This window comes from Podarcis tiliguerta (genome assembly GCF_965153285.1).
Source record: "Podarcis tiliguerta genome assembly, chromosome: 11".
Classification (NCBI taxonomy): domain Eukaryota; kingdom Metazoa; phylum Chordata; class Lepidosauria; order Squamata; family Lacertidae; genus Podarcis; species Podarcis tiliguerta.
Window position 1 is genome coordinate 35,041,201 of NC_139544.1, and position 18,210 is coordinate 35,059,410.

An 18,210-nucleotide genomic window follows, 5' to 3' on the forward strand; every position below is an offset into this window, starting at 1 on the left:
TTTTCACTGCCCTGGCAAATACTAGCTAAATTCTACCTTTTACTAAACTTAGAATGTGGAGTCTGCGCCCCGCCCCCCAACCCAAATTCCTAACAATATTAAATATGCCCATTTCCCAATGCAAAACAAGCAGCACGCCTTTGGTAGTCCTGAGCAAAAAATAAATGTTTTTAATTACATCTCTCAGTACTCTTTGTCCGACCAGAACTGATTCCTCCTGCCTTTCAGTGGACGCGCCTACCTCTCATTAGCATCTAAGTGTATGAATCTTGCCATTTTACAGTATTGTTTCAGTTGGCAACACTCGTGTCTCACTTCAAAGTCTGCCCGTCCTCCGACCACGACAACTGGCTGCGGGCAGGCAATGTAAGGGCAGGAACAAACTTTCTACGAACCCGAGCAGCTCTTAGTCACCCTCGTCACCTACTTCTCAGGTCCTCCTTTGTTTGCTAGCTCCTAGGACTGACGGTAGCCCATATTTCTTATCTAGTGGAGGGAGAAAAGCACACACAGCTGATGCTTGTGGACAGGGAGTCGCCCCTAGAAAGCGACACACACTCGCCCAGCGCCATGGAGGAAAACTGGAACCGCGCAGTGAAAGGCCTGACGGATTTTATGGGCTTTCTGAACCGGAGTCCCAAAGAAGAAAGCAGCAGCCCGAAGGCCACGGCGGCAGCAGAGGCGGCGAACGCGGGGACTTGTGAGTGCTGCTGTGGTGTGGCGGGTGGCTCAGGTGGTGCCCCGCCGGGGGAAGGGCGAGGGCGCAGCTCGGCACCACGCCGACAAGCCCCTGGCGTTATTATTATGACGGGCAGCCGAGCAGCCGGCCCCGCGAAGATGGCGGCCCTTCCCACCCTGCGGAAGGCGGGAAAAGGCAGACCAGAGGCGCAGACGGGCCCTTTGGTTCCTTGCGCTTTTCACGGGCGTCGAAAGCGCGCTACTTTTTGTCAGCAGCAGCAGCTCGCGAGGGCTTGTTTTTAGACAAACAAAAACCGTAATTTCTACTAAGCGCCAGGAGAGGATTAGTTTTATGTTGGTAAATTCTCTCTCGGGGCCCCGTGTGTCTCTAAACAACTTACAACAGGCAGCAGCAATTCCTTCCTTGTGCGCTTTTACGCATCTACGTGATTGAACGACATAAATCAATTCCATCTGGAGCGGGAAGGAATGGTAGCTCCTCCCTCCTTCCCATTTCAGAAATTTCCTTCTGTAGGGTATAAAAAGCAGGAGTCGAATCCTGAAAAGTTTTTCAGTAACAGGGATCAGTCCTGGAACACCGGAAGAGCAGAGGAAAGGTCAGCATATTCTGGGATGCGTTCCCTCCACCACTTTCCCGCTGAAAATTGGTAATAATTCCACTTTCATATAGTTCAAAGTGCTCCACTGACATTATTTGAGTAATATTTATAATAATCCTATAAGGCAGATAAATAGACATTGCAAGCAGCCAAAAAGTGGCTGACCATTTCTGATGGTCACGCAAGAACAGAACGTTCACCAGATGGAGGCAGTTTGGTACAATCAAGCAGCCGTTACATCATTTTCTACTGATAACCTAATTCATCTTTGGAAATTGCTAAATTATTTCCTGCGATGTTTCCCTTGTGGCAAGGAGTTCCACAGCTCACTTTTCCTTAAGCCAAATACAGGTGGGGATGGTTGTTTGGTTGTATATTTCCCCACATGGCATTGTAGACATAAAAACATTACCCATTTAATCCAGATTTCCTTTTTAACATGGTTCTGAATGCACCCTCTGAAGTTAGTGTCCTGTGGGGCTTATTCCTAGTTGTTAAGTAAGCATATTATTGTCCTAGAAGGCTATTTTTTATTTCTTTAAAGTTTCCAGCCAGAATACTTTTATTCAAACTGCTTTGACTCCCTCTTAATCAACCCCAGTCCTCCCTGCTATCTCCTATACCTCAATCAATTCAGAGCAATACATTTTTTTTTTTCTTACAAGGCTCCTTTAGGGCTGTATTCATTCATATCAAAGCTAGGGGGAGACCTTATTAGGACCATTAGTCCTACATTCTGCTTGATGCAGGAAACCCAGGATGCAGGAAACACTGATGTGGAACTCAGCTATTCCCCCAAAACAAATACATCCTCATAAAGGTAAAGGTAAAGGTACTCCTGACCATTAGGTCCAGTTGTGGATGACTCTGGGGTTGCTGCGCTCATCTCGCTTTACTGGCCGAGGGAGCGGCATTTGTCTGCAGACAGCTTCTGGGTCATGTGGGCAGCATGACTAAGCCGCTTCTGGTGAACCAGAGCAGCGCATGGAAATGCCATTTACCTTACCACCTGAGTGGTACCTATTTATCTACTTGCACTTTGACATTCTTTCAAACTGCTAAGTGGGCAGGAGCTGGGACCGAGCAACGGGAGCTCACCCCGTCGCGGGGATTCGAACCGCCGACCTTCTGATTGGCAAGCCCTAGGCTCTGTGGTTTAGACCACAATCCAGGATGCAGGAAACACTGATGCGGCATTCAGCCATTCCTCTAAAACAAATATATCCTCATAGTAGTAAGCAAATTATACTTTAAACTCTCAGCTTTTGGAATATTGCTTCTTAGGAGCACTTTTTCTGCCCAAGTCAGAGTACTTACTATTCATCTGCCTCTGCAGTAATTAAACCTCAAATATAAACAATTCCCATAGAATATTTTAAATTACCTGTGCCTACTTATTCTTTCCTCTGGCTTATTTTTGCGAATAGGAGACCAGGCTGAAAGCAGGGAATGTAGGCCAAAGGGCACTATCAAATTCACCATGAAAGGGAGAATGCTGAAGTACCAGTCTGTCTGGTCTATTTGCCTTTCCCCTCCTTGACCAGAATCAAGCAAACACCCCTTTTTCTTTTCTTTCATGTGTGCAATATCAATAGAATATGAAGTGATCTCTTGCACTCTCTGCATTAATGAAACACATCAAACAAATGCGATAAAGCAGAGCATTAAACTGAGGTCCTTTTAAAGTCACAACCATTGTTTGCTTAACAATTTGATTCTGGTTTCTGTAAGTTAGGGTGGAAATGAATGTTTTTACAGGCTAGTAACGGAAGCACTGCTGTGCCAGTAGAGCCAGTAGAACCCACTTCTGTGATTGCGGTCCAGCCTTAACTCTGTCTTGTTTTTTCTCTCATAAGAGCATTTTTTATAAAAGTGTATGTGCTATTTTGTTTTCTGTACTGTGGTCATATTTAACAGGTCCACTCAAATACAGTGGTACCTCGGGTTAAGTACCGTACTTAATTCATTCCGGAGGTCTGTTCTTAACCTTAAACTGTTCTTAACCTGAAGCACCACTTTAGCTAGTGGGGCCTCCTGTTGCGGCTGCGCCGCCGAAGCACAATTTCTGTTCTCATCCTGAAGCAAAGTTCTTAACCTGAAGCACTATTTCTGGGTTAGCGGAGTCTGTAACCTGAAGTGTATGTAACCTGAAGCTTATGTAACCTGAGGTACCACTGTATCTGGGTTTTAAAACCTCTTTTCTTTTGAATCTCCTTTTCACTTATTTATTATAAACTATTTATTATATACTAAAGAATTGTTATATATTTAATTTTCACTGCATGAAATATACACATATAACAGTGGTATGTGGCATGAGCACTAGCATGTTGGATTAGTATCAGGGAGACCTGAGTTCAAATCACCACTCCACCATTATGCTCACTAGATTCTTGATCCTAGACTGATCCTTGCACCAGTCATTCTTACTCACCTCACAGATTTATGATGAACATAATATGCTGTCTTATACCATGTGAGACCATCAGTCCATCTAGCTTGGCATTGCCAACACTGACTGGCAGCACCCCAAGGTTTCAGGCAGGGGTTTCTCAATGCTGCTCCTGGAGAAGACGGGGACTGAACCCAGGAACTTTTGTGTTCAATCCAAATATTTTTCCACTGAGCTATGGCCCTTCCCATTATAAAATGGGAAGAAGGGAATAAGGACCACTGTCCACCACTCTGTGGAAAGGTGGGGTAAAAACGTAGCACATAAATTTAACTTTGTGATCATTTCTTTTAATATTTCAAAAGTCCCGTGCTTTTTGTTTTGCAGTGCTACCAGACGAAGAAGAATTTCAGCATGCTGCTAAAACTAATAATCTGGACACGATGGAAAGACTGTTTAAGAAAAGAATTAATATTAATGCTGCAAATAATGTAAGTATAATGCACATTACCATCTGAACAGGGAACCCCCGAAAGACCATCATTTCCAAAGCCTAAAATTACCTAACTGCAACACTCTGCTCTTAAAGGGAATGTTTCAAATATGTGTTTTGGGGATCACAAGCAGGAGAGTGCTATTGTCTGGTGGTTGGAAACAGAAAGTTGGACTACATCGGCTTTTGCTTTGATCCAGGAAGGATATTCTTATTTCCTTCAACAACTTTTATTTCAAGAGACTGCAAAATGTGTATTGCCATATTGACTACTAAGAATTCAGGCCATACTCAGATTCATGTCAAATTCCATGGACCTCGTTGATCAAAGGATTCTGCTTACTCTCTAAAAGTGATCCTGCCCAGTATATGCCACTTGGATATTCCTAAATTTAAATGAGACATTAAATTTTATTCTTGTCCAATTCACATGAGGGCTTATTGGATTTCTGACATCTAGATAGACTAATTTAGACTCTGATTATGCATCATGGCAGCTATGAAGTCCTGAGCCACCCCAGAGCCAGTTGCTTTGGCAAGGATGCATGGGCATAGCCAAGGGTTAGGGTTAGGGTTAGGGTTAGGGTTAGGTTTAACCCAGATGAGGTTAAACAATAGAAACACTCAACTAACTGAACAATCACGTCAGTTCTGCCACCCCAACAAAAGTTCTGGCCCCGCTAACAAAGTCCTTCTCCCCCTAACAAAAATCCTGGCTATGCCCATGCATGGATGTTGAAGTCCTCCAGACCCAGCAGTCTGGGAGTCCTCAGCACCACCTCTGAGACCAGCTCTGTCAACTCAGGCAGGGAAACCTCTGAGCTGTGAGGCAGGTGGTAAACCAGCAGAATCCCTAATCTGTCCTGATTCTCGAATGCCAGAAACACACACGTTTTTCTTCAGAGTGACATTCTAGTGTTAAAAGTGGGAGGGTTAATCTTTGTGGTCTTGAGTATCCTTGAATCTCGGGGTGGGGGAACCCCCTAAGGGTGGGATCATAAATTAACTAAGAGTAGAGAGGTAAAAAAAACCAGGATAGGACATTTGCACCTTTAATACTTATGTACAACATGGAATTTGAGCAAGAATATGAGCATCATCCACAATGGTCTATACCTATTTGTTTCTAATGTCCTTTTGCTTTTAACTTGTTTTTAACTTCTTCTGATTTTATTGTTTGGATTTGGATGTTTTTATATTGTTGTAAACTGCTGTGATATTGTTTTATGATACAGCGGAATAAAACTATTGAAAAGAAAGAGAGGAGGAGGAGTTTGTTGCCCAAGCTGCACCAGCTGAAATTCCCTCTTCCATACAGCTGTTAAAGGGTTAAGAGCAGCTTGGGCTCAGCGCAATGTCATAAACACACAATGCAATGTCAACACTTACGCGGAAATGGTAGCACAGCACTTAAGAACAGTTTGCTGGTACCTCTATTCTTATCTGGGCATCTGGCAGTGGAGCCTGTGAAAACAACATTATTTGCATATATTAATTAGCGTCCTTATGAACAAATATTTCACTTTTCCACAGACTGTTATCTACAAATATTTACCTGCTTGGCAGAGCCCATTGAGTTTATTATACTTACCGTACTCTTTATATTTAAAGGTACAGTGGTACCTCGGGTTATAGACGCTTCAGGTTACAGACTCCTCTAACTCAGAAATAGTACCTCGGGTTAAGAGCTTTGCTTCAGGATGAGAACAGAAATCGCATGGCGGTGGCGCAGTGGCAGCGGGAGGCCCCATTAGCTAAAGTGGTACCTCAGGTTAAGAACAGTTTCAGGTTAAGAACAGACCTCCAGAATTAATTAAGTTTTTAACCTGAGGTACCACTGTATCATCATTCACATATATTTGTTCACCAGTAGTAAAAGGAATTGAAATTTGGGATTGTCTAGATGCTGAACATTTTGCTTTTATTACTGACCAGAAGATTTAAAGCTCTTTAGTGTTATTCTGTCACTTTTATTTTCTTATTTTAGCTGAAGCGCACAGCACTCCATTTTGCTGTTGCAGGAAATCATGTATCAGCAGTAGATTTTCTCCTCCATCACAAAGCCAGAGTTGATGTAGCAGATAAGGTATGCAAAAAAAAGTTCTTTTTTATTGTTGACACAGACAAATAGGAATATTTTGTAGGAACACTGGCATTGATAGATTGTCTTTTTTTGCTCACAGTATTTGAAGGGGGAAAGAGTCATTTTTTAAAATGGAAACATATTGAAATGTTAATATCTTCCTCAGAAACATCTTCCTTAAAAATAAGAAATAAAAATAATTATTTAACTTTTTTGTTTCAGGTGTTCTGCATATATTTGCTAGTTTAAACACACTCAAGCAAGAAGAAAAAAAGCACAAAATGTCAAATGTTGCTTTATATCAGGCAAAATCAAGAGCTGTCTCCGTTTTAAATGGAAAACCTAGATGGGCAGTGAAATTACCGTACTAGTTTTTAAAAAATTGTCCCACTTACATTTACATTTTGAAAGTTGCTTTGCAAATGATGTCAAATAACATGGGAGTTAGGTCTATGCGTACTAAGATTTTTAAAAATTATTTTGTTTTGAGAGAGAGAGAGAGAGAAAGAAAGAAAGAGAGAACAAGATGGATTTGACTTTTAACCTATAATGTCTTTAGAAGTAGCTATTTTTTAATAATAGTATCGGGAGAATTAGAAAAAAATGCACTCACTGCTACATCATTGCTATTAGATACTTTTCTGTGGTTGAATTAAGTAAGCAGACTATTGTTGGGATCAGTGAGTGCTTTTTAAGGGTAGGTCTACAAATAATATATGAACTTAAAAAATGGTTTGTGCAGTAAAAATTGTTAAGTATTTGATTCAAATGTCACCTCACACATGAACTCCCTACATGGAGAGGCCTCCATCTCTTAGCCTCAGCTTCCTATGCCAAACAATGCTGACCTACTGTACAGCTTTATTAAAATGATTATGAAATACTTAAAAAGAGCTACATAGACGCTGTCAAAAGAACCCACACGCTGCTCCCAACCTCACAGGTTTAAGTGGCGTTGTTCGAATTCCATAGAATTTGCAAGCTAATCCCCATTTATCATGTCCGTTAACTATATAGAGTGGTACCTCGGGTTACATACGCTTCAGGTTACAGACTCCGCTAACCCTGAAATAGTGCTTCAGGTTAAGAACTTTGCTTCAGGATGAGAACAGAAATCGTGTTCCGGCGGTGCGGCAGCAGCAGGAGGCCCCATTAGCTAAAGTGGTGCTTCAGGTTAAGAACAGTTTCAGGTTAAGTACAGACCTCCGGAACGAATTAAGTACTTAACCTGAGGTACCACTGTAATGCTGCAAAGTATAAATTGAAAAGAGCAGTTTGGAATTGCATTGGGACTTAACTGCATTTTAATTGTTCTTTTTTTTTAAATTTGGAGCATGGACTTACTGCAATTCATCTTGCTGCGTGGTCTGGAAATCTGGACATAATGCTGATGTTGATTAAAGCAGGCGCTGATCAAAAAGCTAAGAACAAGGTTTGTTAGTGGTGGGTATAAAACAGCATTAAGATTTTTTCACAACAGAAGAATGTTTTATTCCATTTTACTAATCTGTTCTGTCTTTTCCTTAGGAGGGAATGAATGTCCTGCACTTTGCAGCCCGGAACAATAATGTTAGAATAGTGGATTATTTTATCCAAGATCTTCACTTGATGGATCTTAATAAGCCCGATGAGGTACCATGCATATACTATTTGTTGTTTAGTCGTTCAGTCGTGTCCGACTCTTCGTGACCCCATGGACCAGAGCACGCCAGGCACTCCTGTCTTCCACTTCCACCCGCAGTTTGGTCAGATTCATGTTTGTAGCTTCGAGAACACTGTCTAACCATCTCGTCCTCTGTCGTCCCCTTCTCCTTGTGCCCTCCATCTTTCCCAACATCAGGGTCTTTTCCAGTGAGTCTTCTCTTCTCATGAGGTGGCCAAAGTATTGGAGCCTCAGCTTCACGATCTGTCCTTCTAGTGAGCACTCAGGGCTGATTTCCTTAAGAATGGATGCGTTTGATCTTCTTGCAGTCCATGGGATTCTCAAGAGTCTCCTCCAGCCCCATAATTCAAAAGCGTCAATTCTTCGGCGATCAGCCTTCTTTATGGTCCAGCTCTCACTTCCGTACATCACTACTGGGAAAACCATAGCTTTTACTATACGGACCTTTGTTGGCATATACTATACTATGGGTTATTTGCTAGTCGATATTTCTGGATAGCATTAGTAAATTTTGTGAATATTTTTTTAAAAAAACATCTAGGATAACTATGCATATTGTCACAGTAAAATTTCCTTTGTGGTGCTTGTCACAGGGCTGCCTTCAGATGTCTTCTAAATGTTATGTAGTTCTTTATCTCCTTGGCATCTGAAGGGAGGGTGTTCCACAGGGAGGGCGCCACCACTGAGAAGGCCCTCTGCCTGGTTCCTTGTAACTTCACTTCTTGGAGGACCTCAGTGTCCAGACTTAAAAATGGGGGTGGAGACACTCCTTCAGGTATACTGGGACAAGGCTGCTCTTTTTATCTTTTTCTCCTAACATAATGATGATGTTGCCCATCTTCTTAAGTCTCTCTACGGGCACCGTATCATGTTCTATATCAATTATGGACTTCTGCTAATCAATCTCTTCCTTTGCCTCTTTGCCTATGGTGAGGTGGTGAATCTGTGGCCCTTTAGATGTTGTTTGAATACAACTCCCTTCATCCCTGACCATTGTCCATGTCAGGGACTGTCTTAAGCATATGCAGTGCCAGAGCACAAAGATCCGCCCGGTGCCCCCCCCCCCAGGTTGCCCAGTCCCAGGCACACAGGAGGGCGGAGCTGGCCGGCCGCCTCAGCGTCTCACTGGCTCAGTCACCCCCAAACTCGCGGTGCAGAGCTGCCCGCAGCAGAAGAGCCCGCCGTGGCACTCCGACCAATGGGCAGGCTCTTCCCCGGACTCAACTCTCGGGCCCCAGACTCGGGCCCAGGTGCCCTGCACTCCTAGTGCCTATGGATAAGACAGCCCTGGTCCATGGTGATTGGGGCTGATCAAATGTGAGGACCAACAATATCTGGAGGATAACAGGTTCGCAACTCATTATAGGTTTTCTAGAGAGAGACTACATCATTTATACATTATGTTGCCACATCATATCTATCCATGATAGTAGTTGCCCAGTTTCTCCTCTGTTGTTTCTGGTACTGACAAGTTTTGGAGCAGTGGAGCTCCAAAGTATTTAGCAGTTATGTATCATTAATTGTATAGGTGTTTGCAGCCACATATATAGGAGTGTGCGTGTTAAGTAATACTTAACAAAATTTCTACAAGAGCTTTTTACTTCCACACTGACATCTTAATTATTTACTGTTTCCTAGAAAGGTAGGAAGCCATTCCTTGTCGGAGCTGAAATGGGCCATGTAGAAATGACCAACGAGTTGATTTCCCTTAACTTATCCACCTCAGAAAAGGACAATGTAAGTTTATCACAAGAATTCCATTAAGTACTTACTGCCTTTGGGTATTTTGCAGTGAGTGGCATTTCCAACTAAAAGCTGTACTTTCTTACCCATGTTAAACGCTGTGAGTTCTGGCAATAAAGAGGGGGGAAAGGATAGATTAAACAGTGCTTAATTTCACTTTGCCACTTAATATACCATGCTGCTACATTTATCCATCTGCTTAGAGTATTTGTATGCCACTGTTCCTTTTTACAATTTTCACACCAAACTTAAGTTTATTAGTAGCCGCGCTTATGTAAGAAAACATTGTGACTGTATCAACTTAGTTCTAAATTATCTCGCTCGGAATTAGTGGTTTGTTTTGGTAAGCACTGAACCTATTTATTTTATGTAAAAGGCTCTACTTGGTGAAATATACTGAATTTACATGATTACTATTTGTATATTATAGTACTCAAAACTAATGTTGGTTAAAATATGTGTTTTTACCCTTTTTCCAACTTTGGTAGGGCAGGGGGAAAACTTATGGTAGATTGGCATCCCCTGGCAGATCTCTAGCTGATTTGCAGTACAACAGCAGGGGTTTCAAACTTCCAATTGTTTAACGAGAGCAACAGCAAAACAACAATTACTATATAAATTGGACTGCTGAAATGAATAAAGCTAACCAGGAGTGGACTCTTGTGTGAAAGCTCAGTTCACTTCTAGTTCTGCAAACAAATTCCTATTCTTGGAATATGGAACACCATGTTCTGTAACTCAAAACAGTATTTTTTTTACCTGGATTTTTTTATATATATAAAAGAAAATATATCTAGCTTGGATTCTGCCTACTCCTGTCAGCTAGGGCATTTGATTCTTGCTTCACACTCTTCCTTCCATGATCGCGAAATCTTTCCAGTCCTTTAGAGAGACAGGAATAGATAAAAGGAGGGTGGGAAAATTGAGATTAGCTTTTATAACCTGCACTCAAAATGCTATGTTCCATTCCAGATTGCATAGTGCCCATATAGACTTGTGAGCAGTGCTCTAGAGTTTCTGTTTACTCCAAGGGTATCTGCTTTAAGTGTTGATAATGAATTTTATATGTGTATAATTTATTTCTGTATGTGTTATTTTACAGGAAGGAAACACTGCATTGCACCTGGCTGCTAAAAATGGTCACAGTGAGGTGGTAGAAGTTCTTCTTCAAGAGTGGAAAGAAATAAATGAGTTAAATGAGGTAAACATAAAGATGTAAAAGCAAAGCACGTGGCCACAATTTGCAAGATTTGTTCATGTATCTATACACACATTGATGTCAACCTGTAACTTCTTTCATGTATGTTCACGGAAGTATCACTTTGGGAATCTTACCTGGAGACAGTTGTGCGCCACAGAGGTTTTTACCTAAAAAATAATAGCCTTATTTTACTTACTTGGAGAAATTTGCCTGGAGGCCAGGTGAACACCACTGCCCACCATGCCATCTGCTTCTGGTGTCTAATTTGGTTTTACTCTGGGCAATGAGCATGGTGCCATTGCAAAGGAACCGGAGGAAACCATTGTGGCTCAAATCAAGCGTTTTCCCCTCAGCCATGTCTGAGATTGAACCATTGCATTGTCTATAATACAAGGACAAACCTTTTGTATTGTTTCATTATAGAATGGTGAAACCCCGTTTTACCTAGCTGTGGAAGGAGGCCACGAAGGGTGTGCCGATCTGTTATTGGAAGCCGGAAGTGACATCAATATTTCCAACAAAGTATGTTGATATTCTTAGAGTGCTATCCTATATCATCAATCTTAGAGTAAGGTAATGGTAAAGGGACCCCTGACCATTAGGTCCAGTCGTGACTGACTTTGGGGTTGCGGTGCTCATCTCGCTTTATTGGCTGAGGGAGCCAGCGTACAGCTTCCAGGTTATGTGGCCAGCATGACTAAGCCACTTCTGGCGAACCAGAGCAGCGCATGGAAACACCGTTTACCTTCCTTCCGGAGCGGCACCTATTTATCTACTTGCACTTTGATGTGCTTTCGAACTGCTAGGTTGGCAGGAGCAGGGACCGAGCAACGGGAGCTCACCCCATCGTGGGGATTCGAACTGCTGACCTTCTGATCAGCAAGTCCTAAGCTCTGTGGTTTAACCCACAGCACCACCCGCGTCCCTTAATCTTAGAGTAAGCCTCACCAAAAACAATGATACTTTAAAAATATATAAACAGATTGCTTAAATAATCTATAACTGAATAAACTTTAGTCTTTTTAATCTCTCATCTTGTGGAAGCTCAATAAAACATGCCGGGCTTTCTTTTGGCAGAAACAGAACGGAAACTCCCCACCCCTGCCCCGGTCTAGTAAGATTTTAAAAGCATGTAAACTGGAATGCCCAGTTATTTGCTAATGGTGTCTCCTAGTTATAAGCATTCACATTCTAATTGAAATCAGTGGTGTGGAATAGCTGCCAAGGGGAGAAGCAATGGCTGTCTTTCTTGAATCATGATTTTTCTGCTTTCCATGTCATAGAGCATAATCCTATGCATGTTCATGCATCTTCATTCAAGCCAGATGCACAAGAGGAGGAGAAAGAAGGGGGCATTTGGCTTATTCTTGGTCCACGGTTTCTTGAGATACCTTAACTGGACCATAGCGAACCACAGGCCAAATCCATTCCACCACCTTATTCAAAATAGACATCCATAAGTCCCATGGACTTCATTCTACCAATTAGCCTTCTGTTATAAGAAAGTGGTGCGGGCTTCGTGAAGTATTACATCATTTTAATATGGTGAGGCATTTGCATGAAGTAGCCACTACAGGAAATAATATTGTGTCAGGCCATTAAGAAGTTAAAAAGAGCCACTGGTTAATCAAACTAAAGGCCCATCAAGTCCAGCATCCTGTTTTCGCAGTGGCCAATCAAATGCCTATGGGAAGCCTATAAGCAGGACCTGAGTGCATTCTGCTTACTTGTGATTCTCAGCAACTAGTTTTCAGAGGCTTACTTCCTCTGCCATTGGAGGTAGAGCTTTGTGGATTGTAGCCAGAGAACATGTTTTCTGAATGGTGGCAAACTGGTTTCCGTAATAATTTCACCTGCTTCTTGAAATATCTTCAAAGAACATCATTTTTTAAATTACTTTGAAATAGAAACTGCTTTCCATTGTCTTTCCTTTAGCACAATACCAGTGCATTGCAAATAGCAACCCAGAATGGACATACCGCTTTGGTCACATTTCTTATCAATAAAAATATAGATCTGGGAGTGCATCCTCAGGTGAGTACCTTAAAAAAAATCAGGTTATGCCCTTTATTTTGCAGGCACCTCTTGATATTTATTGACAAGATTCTCTGAAAGTAGTGGTAGCTAGCTATGTCTAAACCAGCATACAAAACAAGGAGAGCCCATAGCCAGTATAGATAAAGTCTAGTGCATGTTAAAGACTTACAAGCTTGCTTTGGCACAAACTTCTCTGTGTTAGAAGTCTACTTCATCCAATGATTAAGTGTTATCCTGAGCTACAGGATATTCTGAGTTAACCCTAACTTTATCTACATGCGTGGTGGTGCATTTTAAATAATAAGGTCATGAAATGAAATGCAGAAAGTTCAGGCAGTGATGATTACTTTATTGATGGTAGGTCATTGACAAAGGAGTTGCTGATGATAATACAGACATCCTGACATTGGTAAGCTGACTAACACAGATAGGGCTGGTTTGCAAATAATGCTAAAGCATGGCTTATTCAACCACAGCTTGGCATTATGTGGGAGCCAAGCCCAGATGCTTAACTATGGTTAAAGGTTAAGTGCCCTTTTACAGTTGGGTCCCAGATTGCAGGGGACCTTCCAGATAACAAAGGATATTGTGGGCACATATAGCAGCAACATCCAAGGCTAATCCAAATCCTAAATCCAAGCAAGCAGTTGTTCTAACAGGAGCGGTGTAGGTCACCAGAGAAGAGCGGTACAGGTCACCAGAGACTTGGACACAGTGCTAGTAGCAAGACATTGCTCCAGCAGCTCTCTCAGCCTTACATCAAATCTTCCACAGCTTCCAGACTGCCAGCCCACACACCCCAGGGTCCAGCTGCAACTTCTTAGAGGTTTCTGCAGAGAGAGTCCTTGTGATGATGGCCTTACTCCTGATTAGTCCTTTACTCACAAGGAGTCCTCTTCTGCAACAAAGCACTCATCCTGACTGGTCTCGTTTGGGGCTCAGGGGTCGTTTTGCCTCTGCTTCAGATGTTGAGCTGTCTTTCTGCAGGGAGGGATCCCTGTCAGCCCCTCCCCCCCGACAGTTCTAGATCCTCCATACCTGTTATTCTGGGCTGTTCTTGGGGCTCCAGATCATTTACGGCCAAATCCTATAGAAACTAAAGTTTATAAACTTTAGTTAATTTTAACCATAGCTTAGCATTATGTGCCTATCTGGTTAAGGAACTGTCGTTGCCCCAAAGCTACAAAGCCATGGAAAATTTAAAGGCGTGACTGTTCTTGCTAGTGATTTTAACTGTTTTGTGACTTAATACACCAAGGTTTAAGTGCACATCTGCCAGATACATCAGCCTTAAATATTTGGTTTATTAACTACGGTTAATGTCAACTGTGCCTTAGGGTTAGGTGCAAACTAGGCCATAATGTGATAAGTCACAGTTGACAACATCAAGGCTGTTGATGAATTGTACTTCAATGGTTTCAAACTGCAGTCTCCCTTTGAAGTTTATCTATTCTCCTGAAAATTGTATAAATAATGAGAACTAGCCAATTAAAGTTAAAACGTCTTAAGCTTTGTTGGTTTCAGTGGGAATGAGTTTAGCATGTGTCTGACTCTTTCATGGAAATCAGTGAAAATTAAATGTGTCAGGATTGTGTCTAATAGCATCAACATTTTTTTAAAAAAATCAGAACACATACATTTCCAAATGAAATACCTACGCAGAGTTTCCTGCGGGAGAGTGATACTGTTATGCAAAGGACCTTATGTTGCTGTCCTGTTGTTACAGCCAGTTGTATATGTACGATCAACACATTTACTATCAACGAAAGAGAAATATGTTTGTATTCCAACACATTTGGAGCTGAGATTATATACAAAGTCATCAGCATTAGATTCAACTCTCATAGAATTCTTGTGGTTAAACACTTAGTTCTTGCTGGTATCATCTGAGAAACATATTTTGTTTGCTATTAAAAGCTTTTCGTCACATTTTAAAATCTTGGCTAGCCCTGATGTACAATTTTATTTACTTAATTTCCCACCAGCTGTTAATGGTAGATAAAATTCATCCAGGTTTTATTCATAGAGGGAATATGTTGAGACTGAATCTAAAATTGTCGTACGGTATGTATCAATGACATGAAAACATATTTTTATTAAATTGAGGAAAGGCTCAGGAGTGTGTTAAAACTTGGAAACTTTAGTGAAAAAACTGAGAAGATAACTTAGTTTATGTAGCTAATTAACATTTTACCTAATTTATTCCCTCCCTCCTCCCCCCCAGTTTTAGGCTACATGAAAATGTCTATATTTTGCTGATAGATTATTATTACATTTATATCCTGTCCCTTATCATATTTGCATCCTTAGCAGAGTGTTTATCTTATTGTATTGTCAGAGGATAGAACAAGTAAAAAAAGGAACATTGCAAATCCTGCTTTAAATATATATATGCATGTATGAATGTATGAATGTATGTATGTACTAGGGGCTGCAACCCTGTTTTCTTCTCTCATATTTTGCAGCTCCTCTTTGATGACGCACCTCATTATCACATTCACCCCCTTTTTCCTATCTCTTTCTTCCTTTTTCCAACTCCCCATTACACCTATTTTCATGCATCGTCCTCCCTTCTGTTCTAATTCTGCAAATGCATTTGCACACAGCCCCCATGCTGGTATATGTTACTGTGTTTTTTAGATCAATAGAATCTTAAGAGCAAGGCTGTCAGCCTGTTCAGCTGGAGACTGAGTGGATGGATGTTGGAGCTTCTTGTTGATTAACAACACATAACACCAGGAATTAAATACATTATGTGAAAGTACTATGGAATATTTGAGGGCTCTGCATCCTTTAACTCTTTCACCAAGCTGAGAAAAAAGAAGGCAGCTAAGGAAAGAGGGAGAAGATTGAGTACAGCAAGAAGGGAGGTACAGTGAGAGGAAAATGGCGGTTTAAAACAATGGCAGAAGTTTAAGTAGAGCAAGCAGTTCAGACCCCATGATAAAAAAGTGATATTAATATATATATATTTATTTTGCCCCAACATGCATCACTGTATATTGGGTTACATTAAATTGCAATTGCCATTTTACTGCCCATTCACTCCTTTTGGAGTTCTACACTCTACATCCCTCCTGCTACTTACCGTACTTTTCCATGTATAAGACAAGGTTTCCCCCCGTTAAAATAATGTTAAAAAATTGGGGTCGTCTTATACATGGGTAGCCCCCCAAAAACTTGGCAATCCTCCCCCCAAAAAGCTCAACAACTCTGGGCAATCTCCCCCCATTTTCTTAATTTTGAGTCCCCCCAAATAGGGGGCATCTTATACAAGGGGCGTGTTATACATGGAAAAGTACGGTAATCAGTTCCTGATCTTCAAGAGGACCTCTCCTCATATCTTATTCTATGAGCTGCTCAGCTTACTTAGGAGTCTTTGGTGAGGTACTTTGTCAAAAGCTCTTTGAAAGAACCAATTGGCCAGCCACTATTTAAAAAACCTTTAAGTAAAAACACTTAAAGCAGGATTTGAAGAGTTCAGTTTTTAATTGGGTCTTCCTTTTGACATACATACATTTATCATCACATTTATCGCCTTGTTACATTGCAGTTCATTATAAATAACACCTTTTTATTGCCAGCACACTTGGCAAACATAATTCTCTTGGCAGAAATAATTTGGCTTCCTTCTACTCAAAGGATTGTTTTTTCTCTGAAGTGTGGACACATGCTCGCAGGCAATATCTCTTCTGATCAAGAATACTTGGGTTTGACATTTTCATCATGCTATTGTAACAAACTTTTCCTCTCTCTACAGCAAAAGAGTCCTCCACTCCATTTGGCTATCTTAAAAAATAACCTACCTGTGGTAAATAGTTTAATAGAAGCTAACCATGATATAAACTCGCTCGATCAGGTGAGAACTGGTGCTTATAAGATGAAATCTCATATTTTCTTACCTGCGTTACGTTCTTATATTTGTAATAAGATGGGGAAATTATCAGTTGGCTTGATACATGCCAAGTGACTACTCTGTACAGTTACTACAGTACTTTGATAATGTCAAAGGATGCACTTAGATTCTGTATTCTCACCACATTTGCCTGTTTTAATAGCATAGACTTCGACTGTCTAAAACAGCTTTTCTCAACCTGGTGCCCCCAGATATTTTGGACTACATCAGTCCCAGCCAGCAAATATTTGTATGCAGTATATATGCAAGGCTGTATCTTACCTTTCCTTAGAAATCTTCCCCTCCCTCCTCCAGCTGCCATTGTTGGAAATATCTCCAGCCTGTTTTATTGTGAAGATGGCAGGATTTATTACCTACCTTCCTCATAAGTTTCTACCTTACAGGTGCACTTATCTTCTCTTTGTGCATCAATTAAGTATAATTACATCTGTCAGGGGAAAGCTAGGTTTCCCTCCCCAAATGATTTACTGTTTCTGGAAATCCCCTCTTTCTTTTGAAACCCTGTGCTTTGGTGCACAATTTGTATTTAAAACAATGGGTCAACATCACATTTATCATTTTAAATTGAGATCAAGAACTTATTTTAGACATATTCCTAGACCCCAGATAGAAAATATATCAAAATATCCGCTGGATCACTGGTGTGGGGAAGAGATGTTCTTGCAAGAACCCAAAGAGATTAGAACATTTGAGTAGACCATTCATAGGATTGCATTATAAAATGAATAATGGAGTAACTTTGGGGGAACCCAATTTACACCATATAAATCTAACATTCAGGCAAGGCCTCTTTGCTGTGAGGAATTCAGTACACATTTAAAGCAAAATATATCAGATTTGCACTTTCTGAAACAACATGGGAACCAAAACAGAGCCATCCTTTGAAATTTGCACTTAACTGAATATTGCAGTACAGTTCTCAAACAAACTATGTTTACAAGAATGCAAAAAAATATAAAGGGGAAAGTGCGCATAAAATCGAAGATATCAGTGAAAATCAACATACAAAAATCCGTTCGATTGGAACAAATTGCTTGCAAAAATGTATACATTAGTCAAAATTGTGTGTGTTAGAAGAAATTCACACAAAAATGTTGATGAATTTTCATAAGGTTTCATTTTTTTAAAAAATCACAAATTGCTGCAGGATGTGGAGAACTAAATTTAAAATGGGAAAAGTGAGAAAGTGAGACAACTGGAATTGACAGGTCCTTCCATTCTTAGCACTCGCATGAAGAACAGTGCTGGTGAAATAGGCTTTCCCACCCTGTGTGTCCTGTGCCATCCCCAAGTCTACCTAGAATAGATTTAGGGAATCATGGGGGAGGAGAGCAGGGAGGACATTCCATTGATGTTGCAATGTTCTCTTTAGCACTATGTTGAA

At 41.0% G+C, this 18,210-nt stretch overlaps 1 protein-coding gene across 2 annotated transcripts in view; it reads left to right on the forward strand.

Moving 5' to 3' along the window:
* ANKDD1B (ankyrin repeat and death domain containing 1B) overlaps nt 1–18,210 on the forward strand; it is a 33,889-nt gene continuing 15,679 nt past the window's right edge. The window contains exons 1-10 of one of the 2 annotated variants that reach the window (XM_083404060.1): nt 1–700; nt 4,078–4,181; nt 6,171–6,269; nt 7,600–7,698; nt 7,794–7,898; nt 9,568–9,666; nt 10,775–10,873; nt 11,297–11,395; nt 12,809–12,907; nt 16,671–16,769. In XM_083404060.1, coding sequence (XP_083260186.1) covers nt 517–700; nt 4,078–4,181; nt 6,171–6,269; nt 7,600–7,698; nt 7,794–7,898; nt 9,568–9,666; nt 10,775–10,873; nt 11,297–11,395; nt 12,809–12,907; nt 16,671–16,769 — 1,086 coding nt within the window. In that variant the 5' untranslated portion in view covers nt 1–516. Of the gene's footprint in view, nt 1,347–4,077; nt 4,182–6,170; nt 6,270–7,599; nt 7,699–7,793; nt 7,899–9,567; nt 9,667–10,774; nt 10,874–11,296; nt 11,396–12,808; nt 12,908–16,670; nt 16,770–18,210 lie in introns of both variants that reach the window. The other variant, XM_083404061.1, reaches the window with a different exon arrangement.